Below are 12,211 nucleotides of genomic sequence, written 5' to 3'. Positions count from 1 at the left end.
CTTAATACCTTATTACATTTAATTCTCAAAACAACCCTGTAAGGTTAGTCGTTTTATAGATGAAGGAAACTGAAGTTCAGAGAGATTAAATGACTTTTAAATGACTTCCCATCAGTGACACAGCCAGGATATGGAAGAGTCAGGGTTAGAACCCAGATGTGTCTGACTTTCAATCCTATGTTTCTAGCTTCTTTGCCTTTAAAAACTAATCCTTCTGCATGAGTGGAGCAATGGTGATCTGCTATACTCTCACCCCATGCTTGGGATCTTCTGAAAAATAGGCAATATTTCATGAATTCTTTATGATAATTCTCTCATTATATACTGATTTTAATGTTTGTACTTGCAATGTGAGTGCAAATAATAAAACTGATCAAAGGGATGAAGGGAAAGAAATACTTATAGCATGTTTAGGAACAGTTTTTATCTCTGTCTAGGAATTGAGCTCAGCCTTCAATAGAGTCCACCGAATTTGAATTTGAATCCTCAACCAGGAGAGGAGAAACATGAAGTCTGGGGCCAGTTTTTGAGCTTTTAGTAACTAAAGCAGGCAGTGCAATCCCAGAGATCAAGAAGGGGTTCCAGCCCAGCAAGGGAGCTTTTTTTGCTAGACTCACGGTGAAGATTAACTTTACTTTCATTGGGGGGAATCACCAAATTCATAAATGTGGTTAATAAACGTTTCGTAGGAGGATGAAATGAGTGAGTGAATGAAGAAACCTGTGGATTGGAGTCCCTCCTTGAGGCCTCCTTCCAGCCTGTTCTCATGGCCCAGGGCAACCTGTGTCTGTGCTAGGCTCTGCTTTTGAGGACCAGCCTACTGGGATATGTCCTTATCCTGTCTGGGGCAGGCAGTGGGACAGTGGAGAGACTCCCTCCTCCCCTGACTCGGGCTTGTGGATCTTCCTGCAGGGATTGTCCTCCCTGTGCCCCCACAGCCCTGAGCCAAGGCTGAGAGCAGAGCCATGGCTGGATAAGATTACAGATTTTTCCTGCTCTGATTACAAGCAGCTTATCTGCGTTTCACTGTTGTGGCTCTTCACAGACTCAGGAAGAAAAAAAAGAGGGAAATCTCATCTGTTCTTGTTGTGTACTTTTCAGAGGGTCGATGAGTGGATGGCGAAGGAAGGCCTCTTAGATCCAAACGTCAAGTCAATTTTTGTCACCTGTGGAGACTGGGACTTGAAAGTCATGTGAGTACAAGAAGGACTACTTTGCTGTCAGGGCTTGGAATCTGTGGGGCCAGGTCTTCCTTTCACAGGCTTACACATCCAAGCCTACAGGGCAGCTGAGTTAGGGAGTGTCTGGATCTTGGGGGCTGCCAAGGTGGGAAGAGGGCTGGGAGCCCTGCCTTCTGCCTCTGGAACAAGGAATAGTAGACAAGTCAAGGACCCTACTGGGATTGCTGTTGTCGGGGCCTTCTGGCCTTTGCCAGGTCCCACTGCTCAGGACAGCCCTTCCAGTTGTGGGGTTACTTATTGTCCTGGAAGGAAGGAAGGAAGGAAGGAACGAAGGAAGGAAGGAAGGAAGGAAGGAGAGGAGAGGAAGGGGTTAAAAGAAGATTCTTTTTCTTTTCTTTTTTTTTTTTTTTTTGAGAGAGAGAGAGAGAGAGAATATGAATCTTAAGCAGGCCTTAGGCCCAGCATGGAGCCCAATGTGGAGCTCAATCTCACAACCATGAGATCATGACCTGAGCTGAAATCAGGAATTAGGTGCTTAACTGACTGAGCCATCAAGGTGCCCCAGATCCTTTTTTTTTTAAAACCAAATATATAGCATTTACTACTCTTAGTGCTTTAGAAATAGTAACTCATTAATAAACGCTGGTACTTTTATTCCTGTTTTATGGATAAGAAAATTAAGGCACAGAGTGGTTAAGTAACTTACCCAAGAACACACAGAGCCAGGATTCAAACCCAGGCAACCTGACTCCAGGGTCCTTTCTCTTAGCCATTATGCCATCCTACCCTTTTATCTGAAATACAAAGCCCTGATGATTCAGCTGAGGGTCCAGTGGTAGAATGAGAGAGGGCTGCTTATAGGGAGCTCCCCAAGTCCCCAGCCTCCTTGTCCCTCCTTTGTCCCCACTGCTTTTTCTCCTTTGTCTCTCGGTCCTGCCCTGGTTATAGAAGACAGAACTGGTTCCTTTGCCGGGTTGACACTTTTGCCTCTTGTCTATCCTTATGGATACCTGGCTTCAGACAGCCCCCAGGGAGCTAAAGCAGGGTGGAGGTGGTGGGGGCACTGTTTGCTGAGGATTGATAGAATCGATACCTCTGTGTTCTTTGTGACCGAAGGCAATAGCAAGCATTCTGTGTGTGTGTGTGTGTGTGTGTGTGTGTGCGCGTGCGCACGCATGTGTGTGTACGCGTGTGCACACAAGCTTCGTGCATAGGGTGGGGTATTGGTGGGGGGTGGGGAATAGTGGCTCTGGAGTAACATTTCCTACCAAATTAGGTATTATCCTCTTACCAAGCTCCTTTATGCCTTTTGGATGCTAGGTATTGAGGTGAAGTTATACATTCAGGTGGATGTCAAGACTGCTACAGGACACCAACTCCCTAAGTGAGACAGGAAGAGGAACAAGCCCAGATCACATATACACCCACACACCTCATCTCCATATCCTTTAGGTCATGTACGCACATTGACCGCATACGTCTAGGTGTGTGCACATGACTCCCAGAGCTCCAGAGGATCTTTGTGCTCCCAGATGACACTCGTGTGTCAGGGAAATTATGGAGGCTGGATCTGGAAGCAGATATGAATCAGGGGAGGGTTCCATGGAGAAGGCGAGGAGGAGGAAGGCTGTTGTTCTTATTTATGGCATCTTGGAAAGCTCTGAGCACTTGAAGCAGAGAGGGATTTAGGTGGATTTCAGCAGCACAAGAGAAGCAGCTATTTGGGGTGGCAAGGTTCAGGCTGATACCTAGCATCTGGGGCTCAGTAGCCTAGTCCAGAGGCCTAGTTTCTCCAGATAACCTCCCAGGACTCCCACTCTTCCAGTGGTTTTCACTCTTTGGTGTGTTCATATCCCAGGCACCCACATTTCATTTCAGAATGTTCTGCATTAACTGTGAATGGCACGTGCATACATGTGTATATGAAAACTTCCCTGTGCATGCATGCAGGGACTATCTGGCCGGGCCTCCTAAGCTTGGAGTTGGTTTCTCCATAAGAAGAAGAGGGAATTTCAGAGGATGTTGTCTTCTTTGGCCCATTCTGGCCTGCAGCACCAGTTTAGCCCAGTGGGCCCAGAACAGATTTTGGTGTCTCAGGAGGCTGCTTTGAATCTTCACAAAAAATGATGTAATCAAGAAGAGGGATTGGGTCATTGAATCCAAACATACAGGAAAACAAACCAAATTTTAATGAGCATGTACCATATCTCATTCAGTCCTTCTAACTATCTTCCCTGGTGGAAGGTGGTATCTCCCTTTTATAGAGGCAAAACACAAAATAGTATTTACAACTGAGGCCCAAAATGGTAGAGATTCATAGCTACACAGAATTGAACTCTAAGGCCATGTTGCTTCTAAAAGAGATGGGTTGCGGAGACTTTGGTAGCTGGTTTGGGTTTGTATTGAAAAGGCCAGTGAAGCTCTGAAAAAGAATATGCAAGAGGGAAGCAGATGTCAGGTGGCAGGAGTTGGGGGGAGGAGAGCTTTGTGGCTGCCTTTTAGAAGCAGGACTCCGCATAACTGCTGGGAAGGCTCTTAATTAAATGTGTAACAAAATAAAAACAGCCAGAGAGGAAACCTAAGTAGTGCTGCGTGACAGTGCACAGCTTATCGGTGTTCCTGGAACCTCTCGTCAGATGGCTCTCGTCAGAGCCATCACCTTTTTATGCGCCTGGTAAAGGCTGCTGATGAGCCTGACAAGGGTGGTGTTAAATTGACACCCGCAACTTGTTAGTATGTGGCTTACTTCTTATTTTGACATCCATTTTCAGACTTAACTGAGTCTAAGGAATTCAGAAAATATTTTCATTTCCCACTCTAGTTTTCTGGAGCCATGGCTCCTTCTCATTGCTGCCCTTCCCCTCTCTCCCAACACCCACCCCCAACCAGCTTCACATCACTTTTGTTGGAAAGGGCCTGATTAGTGAGGCACTGAGAAATGGGAACTGAAGTGGCAGCGGAAATCCCACTGGAGAAAAGAAATCTGCTTCCGTCCCGACAGAATCATTTTGTGTCCATCTTTTGTCAAAGCCAGATGAGTTGATACTCTGTGGGCTTTGAGGCTGTAGTCACAGATCCTGCTGAGGTGGGTTTTAATTTAGTGGGCATGGATTTAATTTTCCTTCTCAACTTGTTTAAGAAATGACACTTGTTATGGCTTCGACCCTTGGTCAGCTTGCCTCCCCTACCTGACCTACCTTTCCTTTGCCTTACCTCATGGTTCTTGAAGCTCCTCATGGGGTTTAGTGTTCTTTCACCAATTTTCTGTCTTCTCTGCCTACCCAGGCAGGGAATGCCTCTGTAGGTTCCAGCTTTGACATGGCAGCAGAGATCCTGCTGGAGAAAAGCAATCTGCTTTATCTGCCATCTGAACTCCAAGCTTTCACATCCAGCTAGTGATTCTGTTTCTCCACCTAGGTGCCCACAGTCCCCTTAAAGCTCAGGTGTCATCTTTCTCCCAACACCTAGTCCTCCAACTTGCTCTCAAGTTGTGACTGGAACCTCTACCTGGTATTTCTGTCAGAAACCCGAGACTCATCCTTGATTCCTTTTCTCTAGTCACAACCAATTAATTGTCAACTCTTGTTGATTCTTCTTGCCAGAGGTTTCTCAAAGTCATTGCCTTCTTTCCATCCCTGCTACCACTGCCCTAGTTCAGGTCACCATATTCTTTTTGGAATACAAAAGTGCTCTAGTCTTTCTGACCCCAGTTTTACTTCTTTTGTGCCATTCTCCTAATTGCAGCAAATTATGTCACACCTCCGCACAATACCTTCAAGGCTTCCTCTTGCCCTTACGGCAAAGTCACACAGTTTATTGAGGCCTCAAGGCTCTTGCTTACTTCTCTAACCTCATCTCCCTGACCCCAGTCAGATGCTGTAGCTAGCCAGTTCCTTAGGATCCATCTTTAAAAAAATTTTTTTAATGTTTATTTATTTTTAAGAGAGAGAGAGAGAGAGCGTGAGCAGGGGAGGGACAGAGAGAAAGGGAGACACAGAATCAAAAGCAGGCTCCAGGCTCTGAACTGTCAGCACAGAGCCCAACACGGGGCTCAAACCCACGAACTGTAAGATCATGACCTGAGCCGAAGTTGGACGCTTAACCGACTGAGCCACCAGGCATCCCCCTTAGGATCCATCTTAACGACATTTTCTAGGTGCTTTCCTGTGTGTTTCTGGAATGTATTTACTTATACATGGAATTGTATAAATTCTACTTACCTGTATCTTTCACTAGATTGTGGGCACCATTATAACTTTGGACAATGTTTGACATGTAGTATTTCAATAAATATTTGTTGAATAAATGACAGCTAAGTAATGGAGTGGGCCTATGGAATCCATACTTAGGAAGAATGACAGAGGATCAATGGAAGGTAGATTCAGGGAGAATGGAACAGAAGAAGAAATCTTGGGCCTTCCTGCAGTGTGAAGGGTTGAACTGTGTTGTTAATGCAAGTTGTTCCTGGATTTTCTCACTGCCAGTAGTGGGTGTTGGGTCCTCCCTCCATGGTGGGTACTGGGTAAGATGGCCCATAGGCCTGGGCCATGGAGGAGTTCGGTCTTAGGAGCAGGGTGAAGGGCTTTCTCTGAGAGATTTGTGCCTTCCAAGACTGAGGGCTGGGATTGCTCTGGAAGTTTTATATTAGATAATAAAGATAGTCAGCATTTATTGAGCACTTATTATATACCAGGAGTTCTGCTCTGCTATTTACACAATCTCATTTAATTCTACCACAATCTTAAGGAATAAATTCTTTTTATAACCCCTTTTTTTTTTCCTTAAATAAATGATGAGGAAACTGCAGCCCAGAGAGGTAAGTTATTTGTCAAGGCCTCATACAAGTTTGTGGCAGGGATTTGAACCTAGGCATTCTGACTCTAGAAACCATGTGTTTAACCACTATGCCATCTGACCATCTGCTTTTGTCTTTCATGGCCCATGGCTTTGTGATATGGTGGGAATGCCTTTCTTTCCTTTGTTTGCACTGAGTGGCAGATGTTCTCTGACACCCTAGGCTGCTGGTACCTGATCTGGTGTTGGTGGAGGTCTGCACTGTTATGTATGTTTTGCTATGCGGGTGTAGTTGGCCAGGAGGTGTGGTGAAGGATGATTTGGGGCTGAGAGCCTCCTTGATGAGCTACAAATGAATAAGTCCTCAGATCTGTTTTAAGGAAACCACTGCCAGTATCATTTTGGATACTCTATCCTATAGTATGTTTGGAAGCATGTGGGGGAATCTCATCATGTTACTAAGCTTATGAAAGCCTTGCCCTTGCCCATGGGTGTGCCACTTGGTCCCAGCTCTGAGCTGCATCACCTTTGATTAGCAGCCTGCTGGGGGAAGGGGCTTGACTAAGAACTCCCTGGCAGTCCTGACTTGTCTCATTTCCCGATACTTTTATCTGTCACTGCAAGTGCTTGGGCTCCCCTCCTGAACTAATTAAGTTTGCATGTGTTTAGACACATTGCCAAATAGGGCTTAGCAAAGCGGAACTGAGCTACATCTCTTTCTGAGTAGGGAAGGAAGGGTAAATGAATGCTCTTCCACAAGGGCCAGGGAGAAGCGTGGATGACATGGAGTGGGTGTGTGTACATATGATAGGCATTCTGCCCTGGCCCTCATAGGGACACAGGAAGCCTGCAGAGCAGCCTTCTGATTGGCTGGCAGGGGTAGGTGAAGGCCGGCTCTCCAGCTCTCTTAGTGAATTGGGCATTCTAAGAGGGTTGAGGATGGATAGAAGATAGACTCTGATGTATGATTCTTATCCCAAGCACAAGCAAAACTGAATGTCTAATTCACTGGGGTCTACAGAGGGAGTTTGTAGGGCTGTGTGCTATTTGCTGCCAGCCTGATCCTACCTAGCCCCCAGGCCTAAAATCACCTGTGTGGCTAGCAGCGTGCCAGAGCAGCTTTCTTTCTAAGACAACTTTTTGCCCAAAGACCCCAGTTTCCCCTGTTCAGTCTTGTAATCCCTATGAGATGGCCTCAAGAGGAGGTGGAGGGAAGAAGTAGTATTACACAGAATCTCCCCACCGTAGAGGTAGGGGTTCAGTCTAATGACTCAGAATAGTGAGGTGATAGCTGACAGGGTGTTTTCATGTCAGACTAATGCCTGCCTTTTCCCTAGCGCCGGGTAGTCTGTGGTCTGAGATGCTCTGTGGCAGAATGTACTTGGGTGCTGTCCTCTCCAGACAGCAGATATGGGGGCATTACTATGATATGGACTCCTTCTCTGAGGTAGGGAGGGAGGGTATTTCCCAAAGAAAGTAGTGACGAAAGCCAGCTGCCAGCCATGGTCAGTCCTATAGCTTGGAGGACAGTGAGTCTGCTTCCTGGCCATGAAGAGGCTCTCGGTGGGCAAGATTGGCTCAGAGTCCAGACCAGGCTGTCAGTGCACACTGAGTGTGTGTGGCAGGTGGGGAGGGGAGTCTGGAGGTTGTATAGGAATTCTGGGCCTTTGAGCTGTAGCCTAAGCCCAGAGAGAACAAGAACCAGACCTTCTGCCCTCCCTTCAGCTTCCCTAGAGCCCTCTCGTCAGCAGAGGTGCATCGGGTTAGCCCCAAGAAGGCAGCTTGAGTTGATGGGGTCATGTTTCAGCTGCAGCTAATCCAAGTCACTCGATATAAATCTCTCCCTGCTGCCTCTCCCCTCCCTCCCATCCCCAACCCACAGACAGGGAAATGAATCCTGGCCCTCGCCCTGAATACATCATGGCAGGCCTGCCTCTAATGAGAGAGGGCCATTCATTGTAGGGTGAAGCTCCCTGCAGAGCCTGGGATGCCATTAATTAAAGAAGAGCCACCTGAAGCCAGTCGTGCGGTGCAGGCTGCCACGCTCAGATGGAGTGGCGGTGGGGTAGCCTCGTTAGCCTGACAGCTCCTTGGGCCGAGAGTTCTTGGGCTCTGAGGAGCGAGGGGTGCCCCGCCTCCCCCCAGAGCTCGCAGGTCTCTGGGGCCAGCCTCCTCACAGAGACCTGAGAGTTCCTTCCGACACATGTCCTGGGGCCTGGCACTAGTGGTAAAGGGCTCCTGAGTATGGGCCTGGTGGGATAATCCATTTCCTGTGGGCAGACCCTAGAGCAAGAACAGGTTTCTGTGGAGTCCATGGGGACTCCTAGGTCCCTGCCTGCATCCCTTTTCCTCTCTTCTGCTTGTGGTCCTGGAGCCGCAGGTCAGCAGACAACTCAGCTTGTGTCCTTGCCTTGGAGCCTAGGTTTGGGGTAGTTGGTCTGCTCTGGAAGGACTTTGGACCTGGGGGGCACTGGGGAGAAGCTCTGTTATCTGATCAGTAAGTACAGTCCCTCCTTGGCAGGCAGAGCCTCTGGTGTTCCACATTCTGGGTACTTTTGAGCCTGAATGGGGGGCTCTAATGTTGGCCTCATCTCCTCATCCACTAGGAAAGTAACAGAGTCTAAAGCACTTTAGTGATTTTTGGAACTCCTGGAATGGAAGTTTTGCTTCGTTAAAATCCCGATAAAAGATCAAGACGTTTGTGTAGTAACTGATCAGGCTTTGAGATGTTTATGGCAGTGGTGGGAGTCTCATGTTTTGGCCTGCTATAGAGCCACTGACTAGATGGATGTCTCTTTACTGCTTCATTGTGAGGCAAGTGTTGCTGCCTAAGTAGTAGCCCCTGGAGTTATACTCTTATACTCCCCTTGACCCTCTGTGAGGGTCTTATTGTCTCCTCTTTGCTGGCAGGAGGGGCTGTAGGCACTGAGACCTTTGCATAGCCCAGAGTTGAGGTAGCTCAGCCAATGTCTGTCTAGCTTGTCAGGAAGACAGATTGGTCCTATGGCTCTTCAGGACCGTCTCTGGAAGTCTGATTCTATGGCAGAATCTGACAGGCTGCTTCAGAGGGCCTCAGAACGAGCTGGTGGCATGGCCTAACCATATGTTCCATCTCTGCTTCCCCACAGTTCACCTGGTACAGAATAAAGGCTGTCACTGCTTCCTAGACCTGGGACTCAGTCTGCACTCCTTTGTGTTTTGAACATTTCTGGACTTTCCCAGGCCTTGGCCACTTATTTGGGCTCCTCTGTCCTCTGGCAGATAGGGACTGAAGATTGGAGGGCTTGTCCCCTGAACTCCAAGGAGAAGGAGTTTGCTCCTGGAAAATATTTTACTTTGGGTGAGATAGTTTTGTGGTTTTTTTTTGTTTTTTTTTTTTTAAAAAAAACCTCTTTGTGTGACTCTTGAGACCCAACTTTTTTTTTCTATCTTTTTTAGAAGCCAAGGTATGAAGTAGGCATGTTAGGGTACATAAAGTATACAGATGTGAAGTGTATAGCTTCATATATTTTTATACAAGCATGCACGTGTGCAGCCACCACCCAGATCAAGATCAAGAACCTTTTCCATCATCCTAGAAAACGCTTTGTGTCCCTTCTCAGTCAGTAATGCCCTCTGCCTACCAGATGACCACTGTTCTGACTTCTATTACTTTTGGTTCACTTTGCCTGTTCTGGACTTTTGATACGTAGAACCATACAAAATGTACTCTTTTATGTCTGCCTTCCTTTGCTCAACATGACATATGAGAGAGTCCTCCATGGTTGTTGTGTATATTAGTAGTTGGCCTTTTCATTGCTGTATAGTTTTCCATTGTATTTCCATACTGTGCTTTATCTCTTCTCCTTTTGTTGGACTACAGTTTTTCTTTACCTCTCCGGTACATGTTTGTCAAATGAGTATGTAAATGTTCAGTCTGATATGAGAATCTCCCTCATCCTTTAAAACCTAATTCCAGTCCTTTGGATATGTGGTCTACCTGTCTCTTCTGGAACCTGCACTGGCTTCCCTTTTCTCTGAACTCCTGTGATAGGGAGAGCCTGGCCCCAGGCCTGTGGAAGTGGCCTTTGAGCCATACCGACCCATTTAATTATATTTTCAGCAGATGTTGATTGAATACCCACCGTGTGTCTCACACTATTCTAGGTATTGAGGACATAGCAGTGAACAAAGAGATAAAACTTCTAAAACCTCCTGCCTTCATGGAGTTTACATTCCAGTTCATGCAGCCAGCACTGCCCTCTGGCCCTTGGACCCTGATGCCAGAAGAATCTTGGTTTTGTCCAGGCTCCTCTGTCCTGTGGGATTCTGCAGGAACTGGGTGCCAGTGGCCCTTGCCACATTGACAAGGCCTCTGTAGGCTTATGGGCTTTAGTGTCCCTCTCTTGCTGCTGCTGCTGCTGCTGCTGCTTGGCAATGAAAGGGTGTCTCGATATTGGTGCTTCCCTTCCACTATCCAGGAGTCTGATTCCCTCCATGAGAGGAGAGAATTAATCTCCAACTTTCCGTGCCTGTAAGGTGAGTGACCTCTGTTTTGTCAGCATTGCCAATCTGTCCTCTCACTCCCAGCCAGGGTAATGGAGACATTACTTTGTGCTAAAGCAAACCACAGTGGATGTTGTACCAATCCAGGCACTGGGAACGACGGAGCAGTCTGTGATGATCTCCTCACAGGTGCACAGGCATCGAGAGACTGCAGGGGCATCCACACCTGAGCAGCTTTGGCCCTGAACTGCGGTTGGCAGATTCAAGAAGAGAAGATGCCCTGCCATCATATTCTCTTTGACCACCATCTGTGCCAGCGGGGTGGCTGCTTCAGTTTGGTCTGAAAGAGGTTTCCTATGTTAGACTCCTAAGAGCACATGAGAGGCTGCAAACACCCCAGTGAGGAAGAGGAGTCAGGAAGCAGCGGTCTTGGAAGGTGAGGGCTGGAGAACTCAGGGCTGCAGCTGGCATAGTGGCCCATGCCTGAATGATCTATGGACTTTGGGGGCTTAGCTCAGTAGAGCTCGGGAAGGATGGCTGTGAGTGGGTGGGATAAATTTTCAGTGTCCCTGGCTAAAGGGTGACATACTCAGACTTGATAGTTCTGTAAAACTGTTTCTTCCAAAGCCTGCGAGGATTTTGGTTTGGGGAAGAAAGCCAGCCAGCCCAGAGAATCCCGGGAGCCTGACAGGCCTTTTTCTCTGCGATTCTTTCTTGCAGGCAGCCCGAGGCAGCCTGTCTCTTTGTTAACAGAGTGACAGCAATGTGACACCATGGAAATAATTACTAACAAATCACGGTGCTGACTGCAAACAGCTCTCTGTCTTCAGAGGCATGTCAGGGTGCATTAGAGCAGGACTGGAGGAGCGGCACATGTGGGGGCCGAGACGCAGCCTGCACTCAGACGCTCTCCTCTTCTTCCCTCAGCCTGACCCCTTTCTGCTATGGCTGACTCTCCTGCTTGTGGCTTGAGGAACCAGCTGGATAAGTGACATGTGGCTAGTCCCACTTCCTCTGGGCAGGTAGCTAGGACTCCCATCTTTGCTAAGGAACACCTGGGTAGTGATGAGATCCAGGAGTTTTTTGATCATGGAGCCCCCCAAAGGTGGAGAGATGCACCATTCCTGATTTACTCTGCCAGTTGGGACCAGTTTCACCTACTAGTAGTTTTGGGGTGATGGGAAATATTTGCTTCAGCTAGTCCCAGAATGTGGGGGAAGCCTTGCATCTCCGTGTTGGCTCAGCTCCCCTCCCCCACAGCTCTGGTTTCTTCTTCAATTGCCATAGTCAATTTTTGGTAAGTCGACTTTGTCCATTCCCTCTTGGTTAGCAGAGTGATTGCTCTGACTGTCAGGGCTGTAAATAATGTTCCTGGTGTGTGTGGCTGGAGGCAGCCGTGTGGGGTGGGGAATGGAGTGGAAGGAGGAGCAGCACTCTGAGGGCTCCCTCACCCTCCCCCCTCCCCTCTCATACAATATTTATCCAGGGATGGGAGTCAGATGCAGCGACCTCAGGGGTCACCCAGTTAAATAGCTTCTGAACCTCCCTGCATTCTAATTGCTGCAGTTGTCCTTTGCTCTGGAGACTTCTCCTCCCCATTGTCTGCCGAGGCACACACTAATGGCTCTCTTCCCTGGCCCTGTTGGGAGGCATACTGGGGGTGGGGAGGGTGGGGAGGGATAGGGCTCATTGCTACCTTCCTTTCCCTGGGGATAAAGGAATCTGGGGCCTACTAACAAGTGGCTTTAGCT

General features: G+C 47.9%; 1 protein-coding gene across 10 annotated transcripts in view; it reads left to right on the top strand.

The window, feature by feature from the left end:
* ERI3 (ERI1 exoribonuclease family member 3) overlaps positions 1-12,211 on the top strand; it is a 128,451-nt gene that overhangs the window by 43,715 nt on the left and 72,525 nt on the right. For all 10 annotated transcript variants that reach the window (XM_011284664.4, XM_011284666.4, XM_045035704.1 and 7 more), the window contains one exon: positions 1,102-1,193. In XM_011284664.4, coding sequence (XP_011282966.1) covers positions 1,102-1,193 — 92 coding nt within the window. The remainder of the gene's footprint in view (positions 1-1,101; positions 1,194-12,211) is intronic.

Source organism: Felis catus, chromosome C1, assembly GCF_018350175.1.
Source record: "Felis catus isolate Fca126 chromosome C1, F.catus_Fca126_mat1.0, whole genome shotgun sequence".
NCBI lineage: Eukaryota > Metazoa > Chordata > Mammalia > Carnivora > Felidae > Felis > Felis catus.
This window is presented reverse-complemented; position numbering and strand designations above follow the sequence as displayed.